This window comes from Bos mutus, chromosome 22 (genome assembly GCF_027580195.1).
Source record: "Bos mutus isolate GX-2022 chromosome 22, NWIPB_WYAK_1.1, whole genome shotgun sequence".
NCBI lineage: Eukaryota > Metazoa > Chordata > Mammalia > Artiodactyla > Bovidae > Bos > Bos mutus.
The window spans coordinates 60,351,547-60,372,611 of record NC_091638.1 but is presented as its reverse complement, the minus strand read 5'-3'; the positions used below and the strand labels follow the sequence as shown (position 1 = coordinate 60,372,611).

The following is a 21,065-nucleotide window of genomic DNA, read 5'->3' as shown; positions in this document are numbered from 1 at the left end:
CTCCTTCCGGTGGCGTGCCTCGGCCCTTCACTTCCGGCCGGGAGGAGGCCTCAGCGTTGCGGACTGCGGTGTGCGCCCCGAAGCCTCCACACTGTCCCCAGCCAGGCGTCTTCCCCGCCGCCCGCCGGCCCTTGCTGCCTCGTCCCTTAGGCCGGACGCTCCCCGGCTCCCCACCGCCCGCGCCCCCCTGAGGCCGGGTGTCTCCGGGACACCACTCCCAGGTGTGACGCTAAGGGGACGGGGTGCGAGGCGGGCCGCGGAGCAGCCTGTAATGCAAGGAGCAGCCCCTTTTCCCTTCCTTGTGTGAGGTGATTTTCTGAGGGACACGTTCCTCTCAAGTCTCTGGGGAAGGGCTCTCCCAGCTAGGAGTGCAGCCTTCGGACTCAGTACCCGCCTCCTGGGCCACACAGAGGGGACCAGCCCTAGGCGACCCTACGGGCTGACTGCCCTGGAGGGCGGAGCCGTCGGGAGGGCCGGGGTCCTAGAGCCCGGCTCAGGCTGCCCCCAGTGCCGGCAGCACTGGAGTTCCACCAGCGAGGACTCAGGCAAGGGGTTGGAGTCTGGCGAGGGAGGCCCCTGGCCTCCCTGGTGAGGAAGGGGCAGAATGAGGGGCTGGGGGATAGCGCCCCTGTCCAGCGAGGCCGGCCGAGGCACAGAGATACTGGTGGGGCCGCCAGCTGCAGGAAGGAGCCTGGGGTCCGGAAGAGGAAGCTGCTGAGCAGGGCGGGCTGCAGAGCGGCTTCCAGAGTCGCTGCAGAGGGGCTGCAGGTGCCCCCGAGCCGGGACGTTCAGTGAGGACCGAGGCTGAGGACCAGAGGTGAGCGGGATCGGGGCTGCTGCGCACACCACTCAGGGAAGACCTGTGTCCACTGTAGCCTGGGTTGATGGTACCCCTGTGGAGGTGTGCAGTGCACAACCTGTCCAGATGTACAGGACGTCCCTGAGTGGGTGAGGCACTTCCAGTGGAGGCCAAGAGAGGAGCAGACCTGCATTCGTAGTGTCAGGAAGCCTGGTCACCTTTGCCTCAGGCCCCACCGCCATCATGGGAAGAAGATAAAGGGAGCAAGAGCCCTGTTTGGGAGTTGAACTATGACCTGAAACTTAACATTTTCCCAAAGGAGACTGTTGATTTTATTTTTAATATTTATTTATTTGGCTACCTCTGGTCTAGGTTTAGTCACATGGCACATGGGCTTCAGCAGTTGTCACACAGGGGCTTAGTTGCTCCGCAGCATGTGGGATCGTAATTCCCCCCCCAGGCATCAAACTTGTGTCCCCTGCATTGCAGGGTGGAATCTTAACCAACGGACCACCACGAAAGTCCCCAGAGGAGACTACTTAAATACCACTAGATTAAGATATTTGAAAGTTTAAGGTTTGTTCCTACCTTTGGGCAGGGCAGAAGCTTGGAAGCAAGAGTAAATAAGCTGCAGACAATGAAGAAGTTACATTAACAACATTCGGTAGTGCTGTGTGCGTCTTCAACCCCAGAGGCCGTGCGGGCTAGGGTGCAGGTGCTGGGCTCTGTCTGTGGCCTGAGTCCCTGGTCCTGGGAGCTGCTCCCCCTCCACACCCAGGGGAGTGCGCCAGCAGGGCTGTGACCCCAGCTGACCAGTCAGAGCATCCGTGCCGATCAGGCTGAGCATGCCACGTCATCAGGAACAACTGTTTTCCCTGAAACTGCTGAAAAGAATGAATAGTCCTTAATGTGGGGTGCCTTGGGGGCAGCGGTGACACCAGCTCCGAAGTGTGGAGCTAAGAGATGAGGGGAAGAGAGAGACTAAACTGGACCCAGCCCCGCCAGTAGACAAGATCTCTTGTGGCCTTCAGTTAATCAGCCAACAGATTCCTTTTTCTGGCTTTGCTCAAACTGATCTGCCGTGGGGTGTAGAGTGAATCTCTCACTGCTGGAGGCTCTGCTGCTGGGAGAGTTAGATGGGCCACCTGAGCTGAGACTACTGCTGATGAAAAACAGGGTGTAAAATGGCTCATTAAAATTGTTTATGTTAGTGTTAGAAGTGATAATAATGGGGAAGACAGGCTTACCTAAGATGGTGTTAAATTTTACACATTCCTTTTAACTTTTTAAGTGTGCCCACTAGAAAATTTAAGACTATGTTTCTAGCTCATTTTCTGGACAGAGTGGGACTAGACCAGTTTTCTAGAGATGAAGAGCATGTATGTGTGTGTGCTGATGTCTGTCTGAACTGTTGCGTCTCTGGAGAGTGAGTTCTGCTAACAGAGGCTTTCTTGGTTTCCTGTGCTGCGGTGGGTCTCCCCGAGCTTGGGGAGAGAACCGGGGAAGAGAGGAAAGGCTCTGATTTGTGTTTCCTCAACAGCTTTGCTGAGCTGGGGTCATGTCGCATACAGTTCCCCACTCAGTGTACAACTCAGGCTCCTAGTCACACAGCGGTGCGACCGCCACTGCAGTCCCTTCAGAACCCAGTCATTACCCAGCAAAGCCCCCACACCTGGCAGCTTCCACTCTCGCCCTTTCTCCTGGTTCCTGCCCTGCTCGTCTGCTCACTGCCTCTGTAGATCTGCCTGCTCTGGACGCTTGATGCAAACGCAGGCACGCAATGTGCGGCCAGTGGTGTCTGGTTTCTCTTCCTTAGTATCATGTTTTCAGGGTTCGTGTCTGTGGTAGCCTGCATCACGCCTCACTCCCTTGACGTCTGAATGATACTCCCCTGCATGGATGTATTCATGCATCCATCAGTTGAAGGGCATTTGAGTTGTTTCTTGACTTAAGGACGGTACTGCTGTGCACGTCTGTGTACGGGTTTTCATGTGAACATACGCTCATTCTCGTAGGCACGTCCTAGGACTGGGGTTGCTAGGTCGCACGGTAACTCTATAGTTAGTGCTTTAAGGACCCGCCTGACTGGTGTCCACAGTGTCTGCACCATTTTACCTTCCCACTGTTAGTGCACCAGGGGCTTCCCTGGAGGCTACGGCAGCAGAGAAGCGGCCTTCAGTGCAGGAGACCTGGGTTCGATCCTTGGTTTGGGAACATTCCCTGCAGAAGGGAATGGCAACCCACTCCAGTATTCTTGCCTAGAAAATCCATGGGCAGAAAAGCCTGGCAGGCTACAGGCCTTGGGGTCGCAAAGAGCAGAGCATGGCTGGGCGACTAACACACACGTTACTGCACAAGGGCCCCCGTTCTGAATTCACACCGGCACTAGTGACCCTCCGCCTTTCTGACCACTGCCACCTTAGGGGTGTGAAGTCGTGTACCGTGGCTTTGAGTTGCGTTTCCCTGGCGGCTCGTGACACTGAGCATCTTTTCGTCTGCTTATTGGCCCCTTACTGGCTACGTATTTTCTTTGGAGAAACATCTACTCAGATTTTTGCCCGTTTGTCTTTTCATTATTTAATTTTAAGAGTTTTGTCTATATTACAGGTACACATCCGTTATCAGATACATGATTTGCAGAAATTCTTCTTCCATTCTGAGTTTTCTTTTCACTTTTTTGGTTTGTTTTTGGCCAGGCCAGGTGGCTTGTTTGAGGGATCACAGTTCCCCAAACAGCATTTGAACCCAGGCCACGACAGTGAAAGTGCCAAAATGTCAGGGAATTCCCTCTGTTCACTTTTTAAAATATTAAAAAAAATTTTATTTTCTCTTTCTTGATGTTGTGTTTTAAATGCTTAGCTTTTAATAAAAGAATGAGAAATCTGATATTGGGTTCAGGGTTAAAGGATGGAACCCAGGAAACAGAGGAAGCAGGCAGGATGGGGCCTGGGAAAGACAGAGGAGAAGGAACTCTGAAAAACAGAATACGGAACCCTTCCAAGACTTTCGCGTTGTGATAAACTGTTTCTTTTAACGTTTTCAAAATTGTGGTCAAATACATATAACAGACTTACGCCATCCTTACGTGTCAGGCTCCGCGGCATTAAGTACATTCACGCTGTTGTGCGCGATCACCACTACCGTCTCCAGAACTTTCTCATCTTCTGAAGCTCTGTCCCCGTTAAACACTCTCCTTCCCTCGGCCTCTGGCTCTCACCATGCTACTTTCTGTCTCTATGGATTTGACTCCTTTAGGGCCCTCATCTAAGTGGGTCATACAGTATTTCTACTTTTGTGACCAGCTTATATCACTGACTATGCCCTTAAGGTTCATCCATGTTGTCACATGAACCAGAATTTCTTTCCTTTTTAAGTCTCACTAGTTCTCCACTGTGTGGATGGACCATGTTTTATTTCTCCGTTCATCTGTGGATGGATAACTTGGAGTACTTCTGCCTTCAGCTGTTGTGAACACATCATGAACAGGAAAGTGCAGATACGGCTTTGAGACCCAGCTTTCAGTTCTCTTGGGTACATGCCCAGGAGTGGAACTGCTGGGTCATATGGTTATTCTGTAAATGTTTTAATTTTCTGAGGAACGGATACCCTGGTTTCCACAGTGGCTGCACCACTCTATGTTCCCACTAGCGAAGTGTTAGGGTTCTAATTCCTCCACATCCTTGTCAGCACTTGTGATTTCCTGTGTTTTCTTTTCTTGTCCTTGTAACAAGGTGGTATATCATTATGGTTTTATCATTTGCATTTCCTAATGATTAGTGATGTTGAGCATCTTTTTCATTTGCTTATTAACCATTTGCATATTTTTTTGAGAAACATATATTCAAATCCTTTGCTTCTTTTTAAAACTGGATTTTCGTTGTTGAGTTTCAGAGGTTCTTTGTATGTTCTAGGTATTCATCTGTTATCATTATGTGACTTGTAAATATTTTTTCCCATTCTATGAGTTGCCTGTTACTCTGTTGATACTGTTTTTTAATGCATAAAAATTTTCAATTTTCATGAGATCTGTTTTTTCTTTTGTTGCCAGTGCAAAGAAAAAACTATTTTTTTCCTGTAATTTGTTTCATTTCATCCTAGTCTTTGAAAGATAGGTTTTCCAGATATTCAATTCTGTTGAGTTATTTTCTCCCATTGTTATGGCCTCCATCATTCCTCTGAAGAAGTTGACTGTCTTTCCTCAAAAGCTCTTCACTGACTATTTTAGGATCTGCTTTGGTGTTCTGCATTTCCCATCCAGCGTCTGGCTGATCTTCACATCACATATATAGTGGAATGTTCTGGATGTTAGCATTTCCAACGGGGACCATCCAGAGGCCATTTCTTGGCCTCTCCAGCCAGGTGCTGGGACTTTGTTCCCCTCACTCAGCACCTTCTCATGAAATCATTGGTGTTTGTTTTGTGCAACAAGCCCTTATGGCCGCGGGCCTCGCCCTGACCACGCCGCCCTGACTAACTTTTGCCTTCTGTTTGAGCTCCCCAGCTCTGACCCAGCGCCTCCAGTGAAGCTCATGGGAGGTGGGGCCCATGCCTCCCAGGTGTGGGTGGGGGAGCCTGCCTCCCACCCATGTGTTTCCAGTTCTTTCCTTCCCTTGTTTCTCTAACCCCTTTACTCATGGAGCTTTGTGGGGGTGGCGAGGGGGCTCCGTGGTGCCCCGCCATGCACCACAGCTATCTCTGTGGGTGAGCTCAACCAGGCCAGAGTATTGTCCAGGAGTGTCACTGCCCCAGTCCCAGCCTCTGACAGTTCCTTACAAACCACCAGGGCTCCTTGCTGGCCCTTGTAGAAATCTGAGAGTCTTTTCAGCAGTCCGTTTCCCTGCCCCTGGCCCCTGATATCAGGTGCATCTGCCCAGAGCTGCTGTGACAGCTGAGAGGATGGAGTGTTTCTCAGCTTAACTCCCTGCCGGTTGAGACTGTTGCCTGTGCCTCCATCCACGGAAGTCAGCGGACAGCTGGGAGTCCTGCTCGGACGTCAGCAAGAAGTGTGTGAAGCCCGGGCACTTCCTCATGGCGGGCAGTCCTAGGTCGGAGCAGCCGCACAGCCACAGAGCCTCCATCATTGGAGCGAGTGCCCAGCGCGCCTATAAAGCCCATTAAATCTCGGGTGGGGGCCCTTGACGGCTGACAGGCAGCTGCTCTTGACTCTTGGATTCCTGCCAGCTGAAATACTTCCTGTGGTAATTGATTCTCAGAACCCCTTCTGCCAGGAGGCTGGTTTGGAGTCAGGAAAAGGGAAAGGGATGTACCAGCTCTGCATGGGGGCTCGCAGACCTGCCGGGCTGGCGGGTGTGAGGAGCAGATGGCCTGCTGCCCTGGCGTGGGCTCCTGGGTTGTGACCCCTGGATTCCAGAAACTGAACAAGAGTCGAGTCTAGTCAGGTGACAGGTAGCATTTTTTAGCAAGAAAGTATTTTTTTAATTAAGACCAGTACATTTTTTAGACGTAATGCTATTGTACCCTTAGGAGACTGTAGTGTAAACATGTCACATGCACTGGGAGACCGAAGACTTTATGTGACTTGACTTACTGAGATGTCTGCTGTACTGAGGTGGTCTGAAACCAGACTTGCAGTAGCGCCATGGTATGTATGCCTGTGATTAGTTGTGATTGATAACTGCCCATCTCAGCAGAATCTGCAGAGCAGGCTTTGGAGAAATCAAGGGCTCATCTACACTGAGGACCATTCCCACCACCCCCATGACTATGGCTCCCACTTTGCTCTATGTCCAAACTCCACCGTCCCGTGTGGAAGTCACCGTGGACTCGGTTCGGGTGGCTCCAAGGCTTCCAGGGTAGATTGACTGCAAGAGTGTCCCTGTTCCACCCCCAAAGACATTCTATGAAGCCACCATCACCCTGATACCAAAACCAAAGACACTACCAAAAAATAAAATGACCAGTATCATTGATGGATATAGGTATACGAATTGTCAACAAAGTATTAGCAAGCCAAATCCAGCAACACATAAAAAAGATCATATGCCAGAACCAATTTGGATTCATCTCAGGGTCAAAAGGAGGGTTCAGCATACACAAATCAATGTGATATACCACATCATTAAGAAGAAAAGATTACAGCCACTGATCATCTCAATAGATGCAGAAAATGCACTTGATAAAATTCAACATCCATTCATGATAAAAATCCTTGTGAAAGTGGGTCTCAAGGGAACATATCACAACATAGCGACAGCTATTTATGACAAACCCACAGCCAGTATAATACTCAGTGGTAAAAGCCTTCCCACTAAAATCTGGAACAAGATAAGGATGTCCACTCACCACTTCTATTCAGCATATTATTAGACATCCTAGACACACTGGTCAGACAAGAAAAAGAAAAGGTATTCAGAGTGGTAGGGAAGAGGTAAAATTGTCATCATATGCAGATGACATAGAAAAAACCCTAAAGACTCCACACAAAAATTACTAGAACTGATAAGTGAATTCAGCTAGGTAGCAGGATACAAGTTAACACAGAAATTAGTTGTGTTTCTTTACATTAACAATGAAGCATCATAAAGGGAATGTAAAGAAACAATTCCTTTTAAAACTGCATCAGAAAAGTACTTAGGAATAAAGGAGGTGAAAGACATATGCAGAGTACTATAAATACGAACAAAGAAAACTAAAGATGACTCAAGGAGATGAAAAGCCATCCCATGCTCTTGGGCTGGAAGAATTAATATCATTAAAATGGCCATGCTACCCAAAGCAATCTACAGATGTAATGAGTTTGCTGTTAAATTGATATTTTTCAAAGAACTAGTCAAATAATCCTAAAACTTATATGGAAACAGAAAAGACCCAGAATTGCCAAAACAATCCTGAGGGAAGAGAACAAAGCAGGAGGCACAACCCTCCTGGACTTGAGACAGTACTGCAAAGCTACAGTCATCAAATGGTGTGGTACTGGCACAAAGAGAGTCCTCTGGATTACTGGAGCAGAAGAGAGAACCCAGAAATAAACCCATACTTCTGTGGTCAATTAAGCTTCAACAAAGGAGGCAATGGGGAAAAGACAAGCTCTTCAGCAAGTGGGAAAGTTGGACAACTGTGTGCAAATCGATGAAGTCAGAATATTATCACACCGCACACAAAAATAAACTCAAAATGACTTAAAGACTTTAAGACAAGACACCATAAAACCCCCAGAAGAGATTGTGGCCAAACAGTTTTTGACATAAATCGTATCAATGTATTCTTAGGTTCCTCTTCCAAGGCAATAGAAATACAAACAAAAATAAACAGATTGGACCTAATCAAACTTCCTAGAAGCTTTTGCACAGCAAAGGAAACCATAAACAAAACAAAAAGACAACCTATGGACTGGGAGAAAATACTTGGAAATGATGCAACTGACAAGGGCTTAATTGCCAAGATATACAAACAGCTCATAGAACTCAGTAACAACAAAACCAATAAAAATGGGTGCAAGCCCTAAATAAGACATTTCTCCAAAGAAGACACACATATGGCCAATAGGCACAGGAAAAGATGCTCAACATCACTGTTAGAGAAACGCAAATCAAAACTTGAATGAGGTATCACCTCACACTACTAGGAATGATCATTAAAAGTCTATAACAAATGCTGGAGAGGGTGGAGAGAGAAGGGAACCCTCCTGCACTGTTGGTGGGAATGTGAACTGGTGCAGCCGCTGTGGAGAACAGTCTGGAGGTTCCTTAAAGAACTAAGAATAGAGTTGCCGTACGATCCAGGGATTCAACTCTTGGACGTACGTCTGGAGAAGACGAATCCAAAAAGATGGAGGCGCCCCTGTGTTCACAGCAGCACTGTTTATAGAAGCGAAGACAGAAGAAACCTGAATGTCCATCAGTGAGTGAATGGATAAAGAAGATGCGGTGCATATGCACAATGGACTGCTACTCAGCCATAAAAAAGAATGGAATAATGCCATTTGCAGCACCATGAATGCAACTAGAGATTATTACACAAGTCTGAAAGAGAAAAACAAATACCATAGGAGATCACTTATATGTTGAATTTGAAATAACAAACGAACATATCTAGGAAACAGAAGCAGATTCAGGCATAGAGAACAGACCTGGGGGGGAGGTTAGGTGAGGAGGGAAGGGGAGGTTGGGGTCAGCAAATAGAGCCATGATGCATAGGATATACCGTAAGGTCCTGCTGTATAGCACAGGGAACTATACTCAGTACCCTATGGTAAATCCTAATGGAGAAGATGCGTTGGAGTAGATGTACATACATGTGTGTGTAACTCAGTCGCTGTTGTACAGCAGAAGTTAACATTCTAAATCAACTATACTTCAATAAAATGGAAAAAAAGTGTCCCTGATCCTTACTCCTCCATGTTCCACATAAGACTGCCCCCCCAATGGGAAGAAGGGTCCCTCTCCCCACCCCTGGAGTCTGGGCTGACCCTGAGACTTGATCTGACCCACATCATGTGGCTGAAATGTTGGTGTTCCCGTTCTGAGGCAAGGCCTCCAGGGCCTTGCAGGGGTCACTTTCTCCTGGTTCACAAGAACAAACCTGGGCCAACCTGTTGGTGACAGACCCAGTGGAGGAGAGGCCAGCTGCCCAGGGAAAGGCTGGCCAAGACCAGCCTACAGCCAGCTGACCCCAAACGGCTGGCCTGCAGGCCTGTGAGCAGTAATTAGTGCTTGTGATTTTAAGCCACAGAATCTGGAGTGGTTTGTTAAGCATAAGGCTGCCAGAGAAAACACAGGACACTTAGTTAAATTTGAATCCCAGATAAACTGCAGAAATGTGTTGCTTCTCTGAAATTCAAGTTTAACTCGGTGTACTGTGTTTTTACTTGCTCAATCTGGCAACCCTAGTTAAACAGCATGTGACGGACTGGATTATGTCTCTGCTCAAATTCATATGTGAAAGTCCTAACCCCTTGTATTAGAATGAGGCTCTGATTTGGAGACCGGGCTTTAAAGAGGTGACTGACTGAAAATCAGTGTGGACCCTAATCCAGTCTGGAGTCCTTGTATGAGATCAGGACACAGACACGCACAGGGGTCGTCCATGTGCACGCACGGGGAGACCGTGCACTGGCCTAGGCGAGCGGCCTCTGGAGGAACCGGTCCTGCGGACGCCTGGGTCTTGGACATCCAGCGTCCAGCACGGACGGAAATAAATGTCTGTCGTTTAAGCCGCCCCTTGTGCGGCACTTGTCACGACCACGCAGCTGAGGAGTAGGGAGTGACTGCCTCAGGAGTTGGGGCTGCCGCCTGGGAACGTGGGTGCTCGGGCAGGCCTGTTGAGTGTGGTCCCCGCTCCCCACCCCAAGGAACGCCCCGAGGGGTGTCCCAAGGAGCCTGGGCAGCTCTGGGCCAGTGAAACGGGGAGGCCGAGTCCTGCTTCTGGAATATTCTCTACGAAATCTCCCTCTGTGGTAAAACCTGGCTCAGGGGACCCCCGTCAAGGCGCAGAGCAGCGTGTTCTCCAGGACCGGTGGTCCGCCTGGCCCCCGCCTTCCCAGCTGGGTCTCCAGGCGCCGTGAAGACGGCTGGACCCTGGGAGTCCCGAAGCGGTTCAAATCCCGGCACCTGGGTGCGACCTCCCGCGGCCCGGCCCCGCCCGCCCATGGTACCGCGCACGCGCGAGGATCCAGCTACCCGCAGCCCGCGCTGCAAGGCGCACACTCTGCCTGGAGCAAGGCGCTCGCTCCCGGGCGTGGACGCCTGGCCGGCTCTGGATCCCACGTGGAGCGGCTCCTCGCCCACCCGCACACCTGGGTTTGCGTCTAACTTGGGGCTGGGTTCCCCCAGAACCTCCTGGAGGCCGTGGAGCCACCGGTGAAGAAAACGGAGCGCTCACAGAACCTTCCAGAGCCCAGGGAGGAGAACGGACCCAGAACCTCGCAGAGTCCACAGAGGAGAACGGACCCAGAACCTCGCAGAGTCCACGGAGGAGAACGGACCCAGAACTCACCGGGAGGCCCTGGGCTCATGGAAGCTTCTGGAAGCCTCCCCGCTGGCCAGGTGCCCGCGTTGGGCTCCGGCTGTGCCTCTCCTCGCCGGGTCTCCACGTGGTGGCTTCGAGCTCCCGGGCCGAGTTGCAGTGGAGCGTGTGGCCGCCTCCCCGCGTGCAGTGCCGCGTGGCTAGTTGGCAGCGCCCGGGTCCCGAGCCCCAGGCCTTTGTGGGCAGCATGTTGGCGGGTCGCCTGTTGCAGCCCGACCGGCCACGCCAAGTCGGAGATGCCGGGAGCCTCGCTGGGCCGTTCCCACGTGGTCCTCCTCAGGCGGCAGGGACATGTGGCTGCGCGTGCCTGGCCAGCCCACGCTGGGGGGCCGGAGGGGACAGCTCCTCGTGGCCGTGCCTGTCCGGCTGCTGGTGGTCGGACCAAGTCCGGTCGGCTCAGCCCAGACAGGCCGCAGGCGCCGCCGGACCGCACCTGCTCCCCCTGCTCGGCGGGAAGGCTGGGCTGTAAGGTAAGACCCACCCTTCGCCAGAGCCGCTGGGGTCGTGTTGTCTGTGTAGGCTCCTGAGTGGGATCGCGCTGTCTCCAGTGTCCCCACGCCTGGCTCAGAGCGACTGAAACCTGGGGATGTCCACAGTGACGAGAGGGGTGGGGACGTCTCCACTCCTGAGCTGACCTGGAAAGCCGGCTGGTCCCGTAAGGGTGGCGGCGCCTCGCAGGGCTTTAGAGGGCTGGAATTACTCGGTTCCAGAGCCGCCCACCCTCCCGCCCCGAGGAGGGGGTGCAGAGGGGCCAGAGGTTGACATCAGTTCCACGTGGGCTGTCACTTGCTCAACCGGGCCCCCAAGAAAGCCGCAAGGAAAGGCTGCGGAGAGCTTCCTGGTGTGTGAGCACGTGGCCATCCGCGGAGAGTGGGGTGTGCTTGGGGAAGGTAGCCTGTGTCCCTTTCCTGGCAGAAAAGGGAATTCAGCTGAGCCCGTTTGAAAGCTCTGATGGGCCTCATTTTCCATTCCTGAGAACGGCGGCAGCCCGTTAGCAGCTGGAGAGGCCCTGGAGGGGCTGTGCCAGCCGAAAGGCTTCTAAGGGCAGCAGGGTGACGCCGGCGGAGAAGCGGGTTGCTTACTGCGAGGCCGTGGTCCTACAGCGGGGTCAGGAGCCTCCCCGGCAGGTGCGGGCGGTCTGGTTTGAGACCCCGTTTCTGGGCAAGCCGAGACTGGAGTCACGTCTCACTTTGCTGAGGTGGGGCTGGCCATTTGTCATCTTGTCTGTAACAACCCAGGCCTCGCCTGTGCCTCTCCTCCCTTCGGCTGTTCCTGAGTCATCTCCTGCAATAAATCCGTTATCTCGTAGGTGACACGTCTCTCTCAGCTCTTTGAGTCTCGCTGGCAAATTAACCGAACCCGAGGAGGGGGTCGTAGGAACATCCAGTCTACAGGGGGCAGGAGGGGAGCCCGGGGACAGTCTGGAGGTGTGACTGGGGGCGGGGCACAGAGGTGGGACATCTCGTGAGACTGAGCCTTTGACTTGATAGTCGTTCCGGGTAGTTTCAACCAGGTTGAATTGCAGCACCCCCCCTCCCAGCTGGTGTTGGAGAATCATTTGGTGGTGTTATAAAAACACATACACTGGAATTGGTATCAGAATTGTAGGAATATTTAATTCAATTATTTTCATTGCTGCAAGTTTATTAACATGAATATTTAAGGCTATGAATTTTTCTCTGAGGAGCATTAACTCCCCTGTACTGTTTTTAGTATATCTGGATATACCAAATGTGGGTTTTGATTTCTTTTTTAAACCGAATGTTGCTTAAGAGAGAGCTTTAAAATTTCCAGGTCAAGGGCCTTTATATTGGTTTACCTCATTTTATTGAATTGTGAATAGAGACTTTTTCTGTACTTATTTTTTAACATAATGAAATGTGTATAGTTTAAAAATTCAGATTATAGCCCACCAAGCCTAAAGCAAATATCCTGTGCCCTGTTCATAGTATCTCTGATCACATTGTTTCCTTATACATTTCCCCCCTGGAATAGCCCTATATTTGTTATTATTATTCAAACACAGTAGGTAATCTGCCAACTTAAATTGGGGCCCAGGGTGCTAGCCTAGTGGGTGCTGTGGTTTCCTTTGTCCTGAGTGCACCCCACATCTGGGGTTCCCATGGCCCTCCTTGATTTGTGCCCTCGTGTAATGGAGTGCATCCTCCAGCGGCTCCTTCACAGTGTGTGTGAGGCCGTGGTGCTCATAAATGCTGTGTTTTATGTTACCCTTTAAAATGCATGTTCTGCACTCATCCTTGATACTAACGTGGCTGGGTGCTGCATTCCAGGTGGGAGTCTTGCCCTCAGTATACGGGGCTCCTCCAGCTGCCATGTTGCTCTGAGAGGGCGGACGCCACTGGCCTCCCTACCTCATGTGCCCTGTGTTGGCCCCACACAAGCCTTTGTGGTGTGGGCGTGTCTCAGTTTGGGTCTGTTTTCACTCTTTGAGCCCTTCACCAGGCGTCTCAATGTGGTGTCTAAGGTTATTCAGTTCTGGAATGTTCTCTCTTATTGTTTTCTGTGCTGAGTTTTCTCTAGTCTCCCTGATTCCTGTTATTCAGACATTGGACATCTTGGATCCACAGCCTGGTTTTCTTTAATTTTCTTTGTCCATTTATCTTACTCTCTGGAAGATTTCCTCAAATTTGTCTTCCAATCATCCTGTGTCATTGTAAAATTTGTGTTCCGACAGATTTACTTTCTGAGCACTCCTTAGAAATTGTCCCCTGAATTCCCTTTGTTGTTTCCTTTATGGATCTTTCCACCTTGCTCAGAAGATATTCATTTTCGTTTCACTTTCAAGTTTTGCTCTGCTGCCTGTATTGGACGGAGAAGGCAATGGCAACCCACTCCAGTACTCTTGCCTGGAAAATCCCATGGATGGAGGAGCCTGGTGGGCTGCAGTCCGTGGGGTCTCGAAGAGTCGGACACGACTGAGCGACTTCACTTTCACTTTTCACTTTCATGCATTGTAGAAGGAAATGGCAGCCCACTCCAGTGTTCTTGCCTGGAGAATCCCAGGGACGGAAGCCTGGTGGGCTGCCGTCTATGGGGTCGCACAGAGTCGGACACGACTGCAGTGACTTAGCAGCAGCAGCAACCTGTATTGGAGGTCCTCTGAGACCCTCTGTTTTCCATGTTGGGTGATCCTTACCTGTCTATTCACATTTAAATGGCAACCTAGATAGCATATTCAAAAGCAGAGACATTGCTTTGCCAACAAAGGTTCGTCTAGTCAAGGCTATGGTTTTTCCAGTGGTCATGTATGGATGTGAGACTTGGACTGTGAAGAAGGCTGAGCGCTGAAGAATTGATGCTTTTGAACTGTGGTGTTGGAGAAGACTCTTGAGAGTCCCTTGGACTACAAGGAGATCCAACCAGTCCATTCTGAAGGAGATCAGCCCTGGGATTTCTTTGGAAGGAATGATGCTAAAGCTGAAACTCCAGTACTGTGGCCACCTCATGCGAAGAGTTGACTCATTGGAAAAGACTGATGCTGGGAGGGATTGGGGGCAGGAGGAGAAGGGGACGATAGAGGATGAGATGGCTGGATGGCATCACTGACTCGATGGACGTGAGTCTCAGTGAACTCCGGGTGTTGGTGATGGACAGGGAGGCCTGGCGTGCTGCGATTCATGGGGTCGCAAAGAGTTGGACACGACTGAGTGACTGATTTGATCTGAAAAGCTGATTAAACACAGGAGTATCTCAGAGCTAAACCTGGAAGTCACCCCAGCGCCCATGGACGGAAGGATGGTTGAAGCAGTGTATCCCACAGTGGACATTGTGTGGCAGTGACAGTGAGTGATCTGTACACATGTTTCTACAGGCAGTTCTCACAAATGTGATGTTATGCAGAGGCAGTGCACACGCGTGGTTCCACTTACAGAACCCTGAAAGCAGCAGAAGGGGTCTGTGTTACCAGACGTCAGCACCCGGGGCCAGCCGGGGAGCAGGGGCTGCCTGGACTTGGGGACAGGTGTGCTGAGTGAGTGAGAGTCTGTCCAGCCGGACACGGGTGGTTTGGGCACGTCTCCGTGCATGGATTACACTTCACATAGCTGAAAACATGCGTGAGACTGTGTTTGGGGTGGGTCTTGTGGATGGGTGTTCCTCCTGGTGGTGACCCCATGCTTTCCCCCTGGTGGGTGTGCTGTGAGTGCATGGCATGTGGGATCTGCAATCTCGTGACCCCGTGTGTAGACTTCCTGCTGCTCCCCACTCCCTCAGTTAGGAGCCTCACAGCTGCCCTTGGGAACCTTTGGCCTCTGTCATCTTCTACGGGTGGGGAATGGGGTGCCCTGGCTGCGCAGATGGGTGGGGAGCAAGGCCACCCAGCCCCAGCCCCGGGGAACCCAGAGTCTCTGATTCCCAGCCTTTCTGGGAGTCAGCACGAGCTGGCTCAGTTCTACGTGGCTTCCCCAATCCTGGCATCCAAACAGTTTTTATCCCCTTGTATCTTCTCTATTGTCTTTCTGGGCCTCTGGTTAAGAGACGAGGGGCCATCTGGACTAATTCTTGGAGACTTTTTCTCTCCCATTTTCCATCTCCTTTTCCTTTTGTCCTACTTCCTACGAGGTTTCTTCAACTTTCTCTTCCAGTGCTCACATAGATGATTTTTAAACAGCACTGTCATAGTTTATATTTTTAATTAAACTGTGTATCTTGAGATCAGTTCAGTCCAGTCGCTCAGTTGTGTCCGACTCTTTGCGACCCCATGGAATGCAGCACGCCAGGCTTCCCTGTCCATCAGAAACTCCCACAGCTTGCTTAAACTCATGTTCATCGAGTCGGTGATGCCATCCAACCATCTCATCCTCTCTCATCCCTTCTCCTCCTGCCTTCAATCTTTCCCAGCATCAGGGTCTTTTCCAGTGAGACTATCTTGAGATAGTCACGTGCAATTATAAGGAATAACGCAGAGAGACCTGTGTTTTTCACCCAGTTTCCCACTGGTGACGCAGGAAAGTATCACAACCAGGATGCTGACATTAATGCAGTCAGAACACAGAACATTCACCACCAGGATCCCTGCACCACCCTTTACAGCCTCCTCTCGCCCCTCCCTGGTCCTAGGCAGTCACTCATCTCTTCTGCAGTTGTGTAATTTTGTCATTTCAAGAGTGTATGTGAATGGAATCATGTAGTGTGAAGGCTCCTGTGACTGGCTTTCTTCCACTGAGTATAACCCCCCGGAGAGTCACCCTGGGTGTCCCGGTGTCCGTAGTCTGCTCTTTGTTGCTGAGCAGGATTCCATGGAACAGATGGACCACAGTCTGTTTAACCATTTACCTGTTGAAGGACATCTGAAATGTTTCAGTTTTGGGCTTGTAAATAAAGCTGCTCTGAATATTCAGATTGTTGCAGAAACATAAGTTTTCATTTCTCTGTGACAAATGCATGATGCATTTGATGATATTTACATGTTTGGTTTTATGAGGAACAGCCACTGTTTTCCTGAAAGACCACGCAGTTCACAGCCGTGTAAAAGTAATACAGTTTCGCTGCACTGACACCCGCATTCGGTTTTGTCATTGTTTAAAATGTCAGCTCTTGTGGTAGGTTCATTTCATTGCAGTTTTAACTTGCATTTTTCTAATGGTAATGCTGGTGAACATCTTGTGTTCTTTCTTGCCGTCTGTATGTCTTCCTCAGTGAACTATCTGTTTATGTCTTTTGCCCATTTTCTAATTGGGTTGTTTGGCTTTTTACTTGGGGAGTTCTTTATGTATTCTAGATAACTAGTTTTTTGTTGGACTGGTGGTTTGCAGCTATTTCTCCCAGTCTGTAGCCTTTCTTTTCATTCTGTTAATGTGGTCCTTTGTAAGCAAAAGTGTTTGATTTTAATGAATCCCAGTTTATCAATTTTTCCTTTTATGGATCATGCTTTTGGTGACATGTCTAAGCACTAGCTCTCGATACTGAAGATTTTCTTCTGTTTTTTTCCTGAAGTTTTATAGTTTTGCATTTATATTAAATTCCATGATCCATTTTGAGTTAATTTTTATATAACAGGTGAGGTTGAAGTTCATGTTTTTCCAGCTGTCATCTGAAAAAGTTAATAATTAAATTTATGTTTTTAGAACTTTTAGACTTATAGAAAAATTGAGTGAATTGTGTGGAGAGTCCCGTATAATCTGCCTTCTCATACTTTTCACGTGGGCTCAGTGGTGTCTGACTCTTTGTGATCCTGTGGACTGCGTGGCCCACCAGGCTCCTCTGTCCATGGGATTTTCCACCCAGGAACACTGGAGTGGGTTGCCATTTCCTCCTCCACAGGATCTCCCGACCCAGAAACTGAACCCACATCTGCTGCGTCTCCTGCACTGGCAGGCGAATTCTCTCCTACTGAGCCACCGGGGAAGCCCCTCTCACACTTAGTCTCTCTCATTATTAGCGTCTTGCATTCACGCGGTGCACGTGTTCCATTTCATGAGCCAGCGTTAGTGCGTTATGGTTAACTGAAGTCCACGGTTCATGTGTAGTGTACGTTCTGGGGTTTTGACAGCGCCTATAGGCCTGCGTCCAACCATTGTAGCCTCATGCAAAATAATTTCACCTAAAAACGTCAGCGCTTAGTGACCACCGGCCTTTGCACCGTCTCCGCAGTTCTGTCTTTTCCAGAACGTCGTAACTTTGAGATGATGTGGTGTGTGACCTTTTCACACCGGCCTCTTTCAGTTAGCAGTGGGCTCTTAGGGCCTGTCCGTGCACATGCGTGCTTGTGTCTGTGGCTCGATAGCTCGTTTCTTTTCCTAATCACTGAATATTCTGTTGTGTGCACGTACTGCAGTGTTTATCCATGCACTTATTAACAAATATTTTGAATGCTTCCAGTGTTTAACAGTTCTAAATATCGCAGTAGTTTTTGTCTGGACATTTGTTTTCAGCTCAGTTGGGTAAATATGTAGAGGCGTGATTGCTGGATTATACGGGAAGATTGTGTTGAGCTTTGTTAGAAATCTCTAGCTTTCAAAGCCAAAAAAGCTTTGCATTCCCACCACCACCAATTGAGAGTTCCTGCTGCTCCACATCGCCACCAGCATTCGGTACTGTTACTTTTTAAAGGAGCATAGTGTTGTTTTTGGACTGCATGTAGCATTTCTCGTGTCTCCGTGAGAATACTGGTTGGCATTTTGGGGGAAGGTCTCTGTCTGCTTCCTGCCTCGCTTTGGTTGCTTCACTTTCCTTTTCTGCGGTCACTGTGTTCTCTATCCTTCATGTTGGGCTTTCTGCATATGTCTGGTCATCCCTGGCACTCCGTTCACAATGGAGCTACCTGCATGCTCTGTGCGTCAGGCTGGGCTTTAATTGGTGAGCCGGCAGGAGCACTCTGGGGGAATACTGGATGTCTGGTCTTCCACTGGGTGGAGGAGGTGGATAGCCTGCCTCCTGCTGCCCGTATGTGGGCAGGGGAGTCTGAGGGTGGCCACTCTGCATCCGCCCCGGCCTCACCCTTGTGCCCCGGGCACTCACCTCCCCACTCTGCACCCCACAGAGCAAGTCTGCAGTCCTGTCCCGAGGGTGGCCTCCGCCAGGAGTCAGGGACTGGCTGGGATGCGTGGAGACTGTCCGCCCTCTTTCTTCCTGGCGCCCTCTCCTTTCCTGCTGGAGTCTCAGTGGCTCTCCTCACCAGCCCTTGGAGTCAAGACCTTCCTGGCCTGTAAGTCAGGTGTCCTTTTTCACATCTTCCAAAAGGTGAGAGAACCTCTGGCCACCGCATTGCCTCCGATGTTTCCTGTGTGGGTTCAAGTGTTTAAACGTCTTAAATTCTTTTACTGTGGTCTTGGGGGGAAAGCAGAAAGAAACTCATATGGTCAGTCTACCACCTTTATCCCAAATCCCTCAATTATTTTATAAATATAAAACTAGTAGATAGAAAACAACTCCTTTAAACGTCCCAGGAGCATGTCAAGTAAAAGGAAAAGGCGGTGCTTTCTCACCACCCTCTGCCACCTTCACTTCCCGGATGTCACTCTGGCGACTGGCAGGAGTGCATGCGTCTGGTGTTTGTGGATGCGTGTGGGTCATCACAGACCTAGAGCACACACGCGTGTGGGCACACTCCCCACCCAGAATGTGACCGCACCACGGGGGCAGACATGGGGCGTGCCTTGTGGATCCCTTTCTAGATCCCCACCCACAAGGAGAGTAAGCAGGTGGCATCAGGTTGTGAGGCAAGATCGTGTCTCTTGGGGAGCCAGTCCAGGAGTGCAGGCTTGCCCATCTCAGCTCCAGAGCTCCCACTGGGTGGCCAGGCTGTGGGGTTTGCATGGAGATGGGGGCCCACCTAGTCCTGCCTTCCCTGATGGTCGCCCTCACAGACCTGTAGCACCGCCCTGATGGGACCGCAGTGGCTGCAGGATGCAGCAGACCCGCTTTCTTCCTGACCCTGATATCCTCCCATGTCAGTCCTCGAAGGCCTGCCCCTTCCTTTCTGTTGTTGTTTTTTGAATTTTTGGCTACACCACGAGGCATGCGGATCTTAGTTCCCCGACCTGGGAGTGAACCCGTGCCCCCCGCAGTGGAAGCTCGCAGTCTTGACCACTTGACCTCCAGGGAAGTCCCATTGCCCCTTCCTTTAAAAAAAAAAAAATTCATTCATTTCAATTGGAGGCTAATTACTTGACAATACTGTGGTGGCTCTCGCCATACATCAACACGAATCAGCCGCGGGTGTCCACGTGTTCACCCTGAACCCCCCTCCAACCTTCCTCCCCATCCCATCCCTCAGGGTCGTCCCAGTGCACCAGCCCTGAGCGCCCTGTCTCATGCGTAGAACCTGGACTGGCGATCTGTTTCACATAGGATAATATACATGTTTCAGTGCTCTTCTCTCAGATCATCCCACCCTCCCCTCCTCCCACAGAGTTCATGCCTCTCCTTTTTAATAGCTGTATAGTACTTTATAACCTGGAAGTAGTGCGATCATTTCACTGTTCTGTTTTTGATGACACTTTAGAGCTCTCTCCTTTTACTAAAGACCCTGTGACGGTTTTAGGTCTGTAGATGCCAGCACCGCAGCCTGGTGCCCAAGCAGCATGTGCCTCTGCTGGTCTTCTCTCACCTTGCCTCACTCAGGACTCGTGCAAGCAGACCCAGACGCCGGTCCTGCCGGGCAGCCCTGTGCTCAGAGCAAGGGGCGGGGAGCTCTGCGGGCTGCTTACACGCAGACCACCCACGAGAGAACTGCATGCCCCTCTTGCCTGCTCATTAAACCCGCCCAAGAGACCCCTGCTAGACACTGCTGTCTTGGCTCTGTTTGAATTTCTACACAAATCGGAGACTTAAAAACACAGATTTTATTCTCCTCGAATGTCACAGTAGGATTTTGATAGGAATTTCTTACATTTTGATTCCTAAAGCTATTTTCCTGTCTCCACAGTGGTCGCTCACGGTTCTGTCGGTCATCGGGTCTCCCCCGTGACTCGGAGCTTCCCCCACGGCCCTGACTCCCCTCAGCATCCTGGCGGGGGCTCCACTCCCTGCAGATCAGCTCATGGCCTCTCCTCTTCCTCCCCAGCGTACCTAGGAGTGGGCGCTGGACAGGGTTTTCCCCACAGTCCAGCACCACCAGCCTCTTAGCTCAGTGAGTGCTGTGTGGAGAGTTGCTGAGAACAGTGGGACCGTCATGTCTGTAGGACGGGCGTGCATCCCAGAGGTCGCCAGCAGAGGCTCGTGGGCCACAGCAGACGCTGTAAGTGCACGGCCTGTGACATGGAGCTCAGGCCACGAGCATCAAGGGGCGGGAGGTGGGGGCACCCACTCCCCCGCCTCCTGCTCTGCGACGCCCTGCCGTCCGGGCTCCCTTCCCGCTGCTGGTGCTGGCGGCGCTGTAGGAGCACACACGCTGGCCCTCCTGGTGAGGCGGGAGCAAGTGTGCCCGCAGGCGTGACGTGTCCTAGGCCGCCACCCTCAGTGGCCAGTGGCAGCTGCGGGCTTCATCTGGAGGAGGACCAGAGGGCTGGGTGGGTGTCACCAGTGAGTGACCAACATGAGGAAGCCTCACAACATTCTTCTCCTGTGTATTCTCAAGCTGTATGATAGCAAATGCACGCTGCAGTCTCGTTTGCTTTCTGTTATGAACTTACGTGATACGACATCAACGTGTGTGTACAATGTGTCTACACTTAAATACCGTCCTGTCCTGCTGACGTGCAGCATCGCCTGGTTATAAACGGAGTTGCTGCGGACGTGTGGGGCTGTTTCTGGGTGCTCTTCTGCTCTCAGGGAACAACGTTCCTTCCCGGCCTGCCGTCCTTTGGCAGAATCCACCTCG

The 21,065-nt window shown here is 50.8% G+C and overlaps 1 protein-coding gene across 2 annotated transcripts in view; it reads left to right on the top strand.

Annotated features, from left to right (window-relative positions):
- PLXNA1 (plexin A1) overlaps window positions 1-20,800 on the top strand; it is a 62,088-nt gene extending 41,288 nt beyond the window's left edge. Inside the window, exons 32-33 of one of the 2 annotated variants that reach the window (XM_070360231.1) lie at window positions 18,285-18,484; window positions 20,172-20,800. In XM_070360231.1, coding sequence (XP_070216332.1) covers window positions 18,285-18,484; window positions 20,172-20,238 — 267 coding nt within the window. In that variant the 3' untranslated portion in view covers window positions 20,239-20,800. The remainder of the gene's footprint in view (window positions 1-18,284; window positions 18,485-20,171) is intronic. The other variant, XM_070360232.1, reaches the window with a different exon arrangement.
- The last annotated feature ends 265 nt before the right edge of the window (window positions 20,801-21,065 follow it).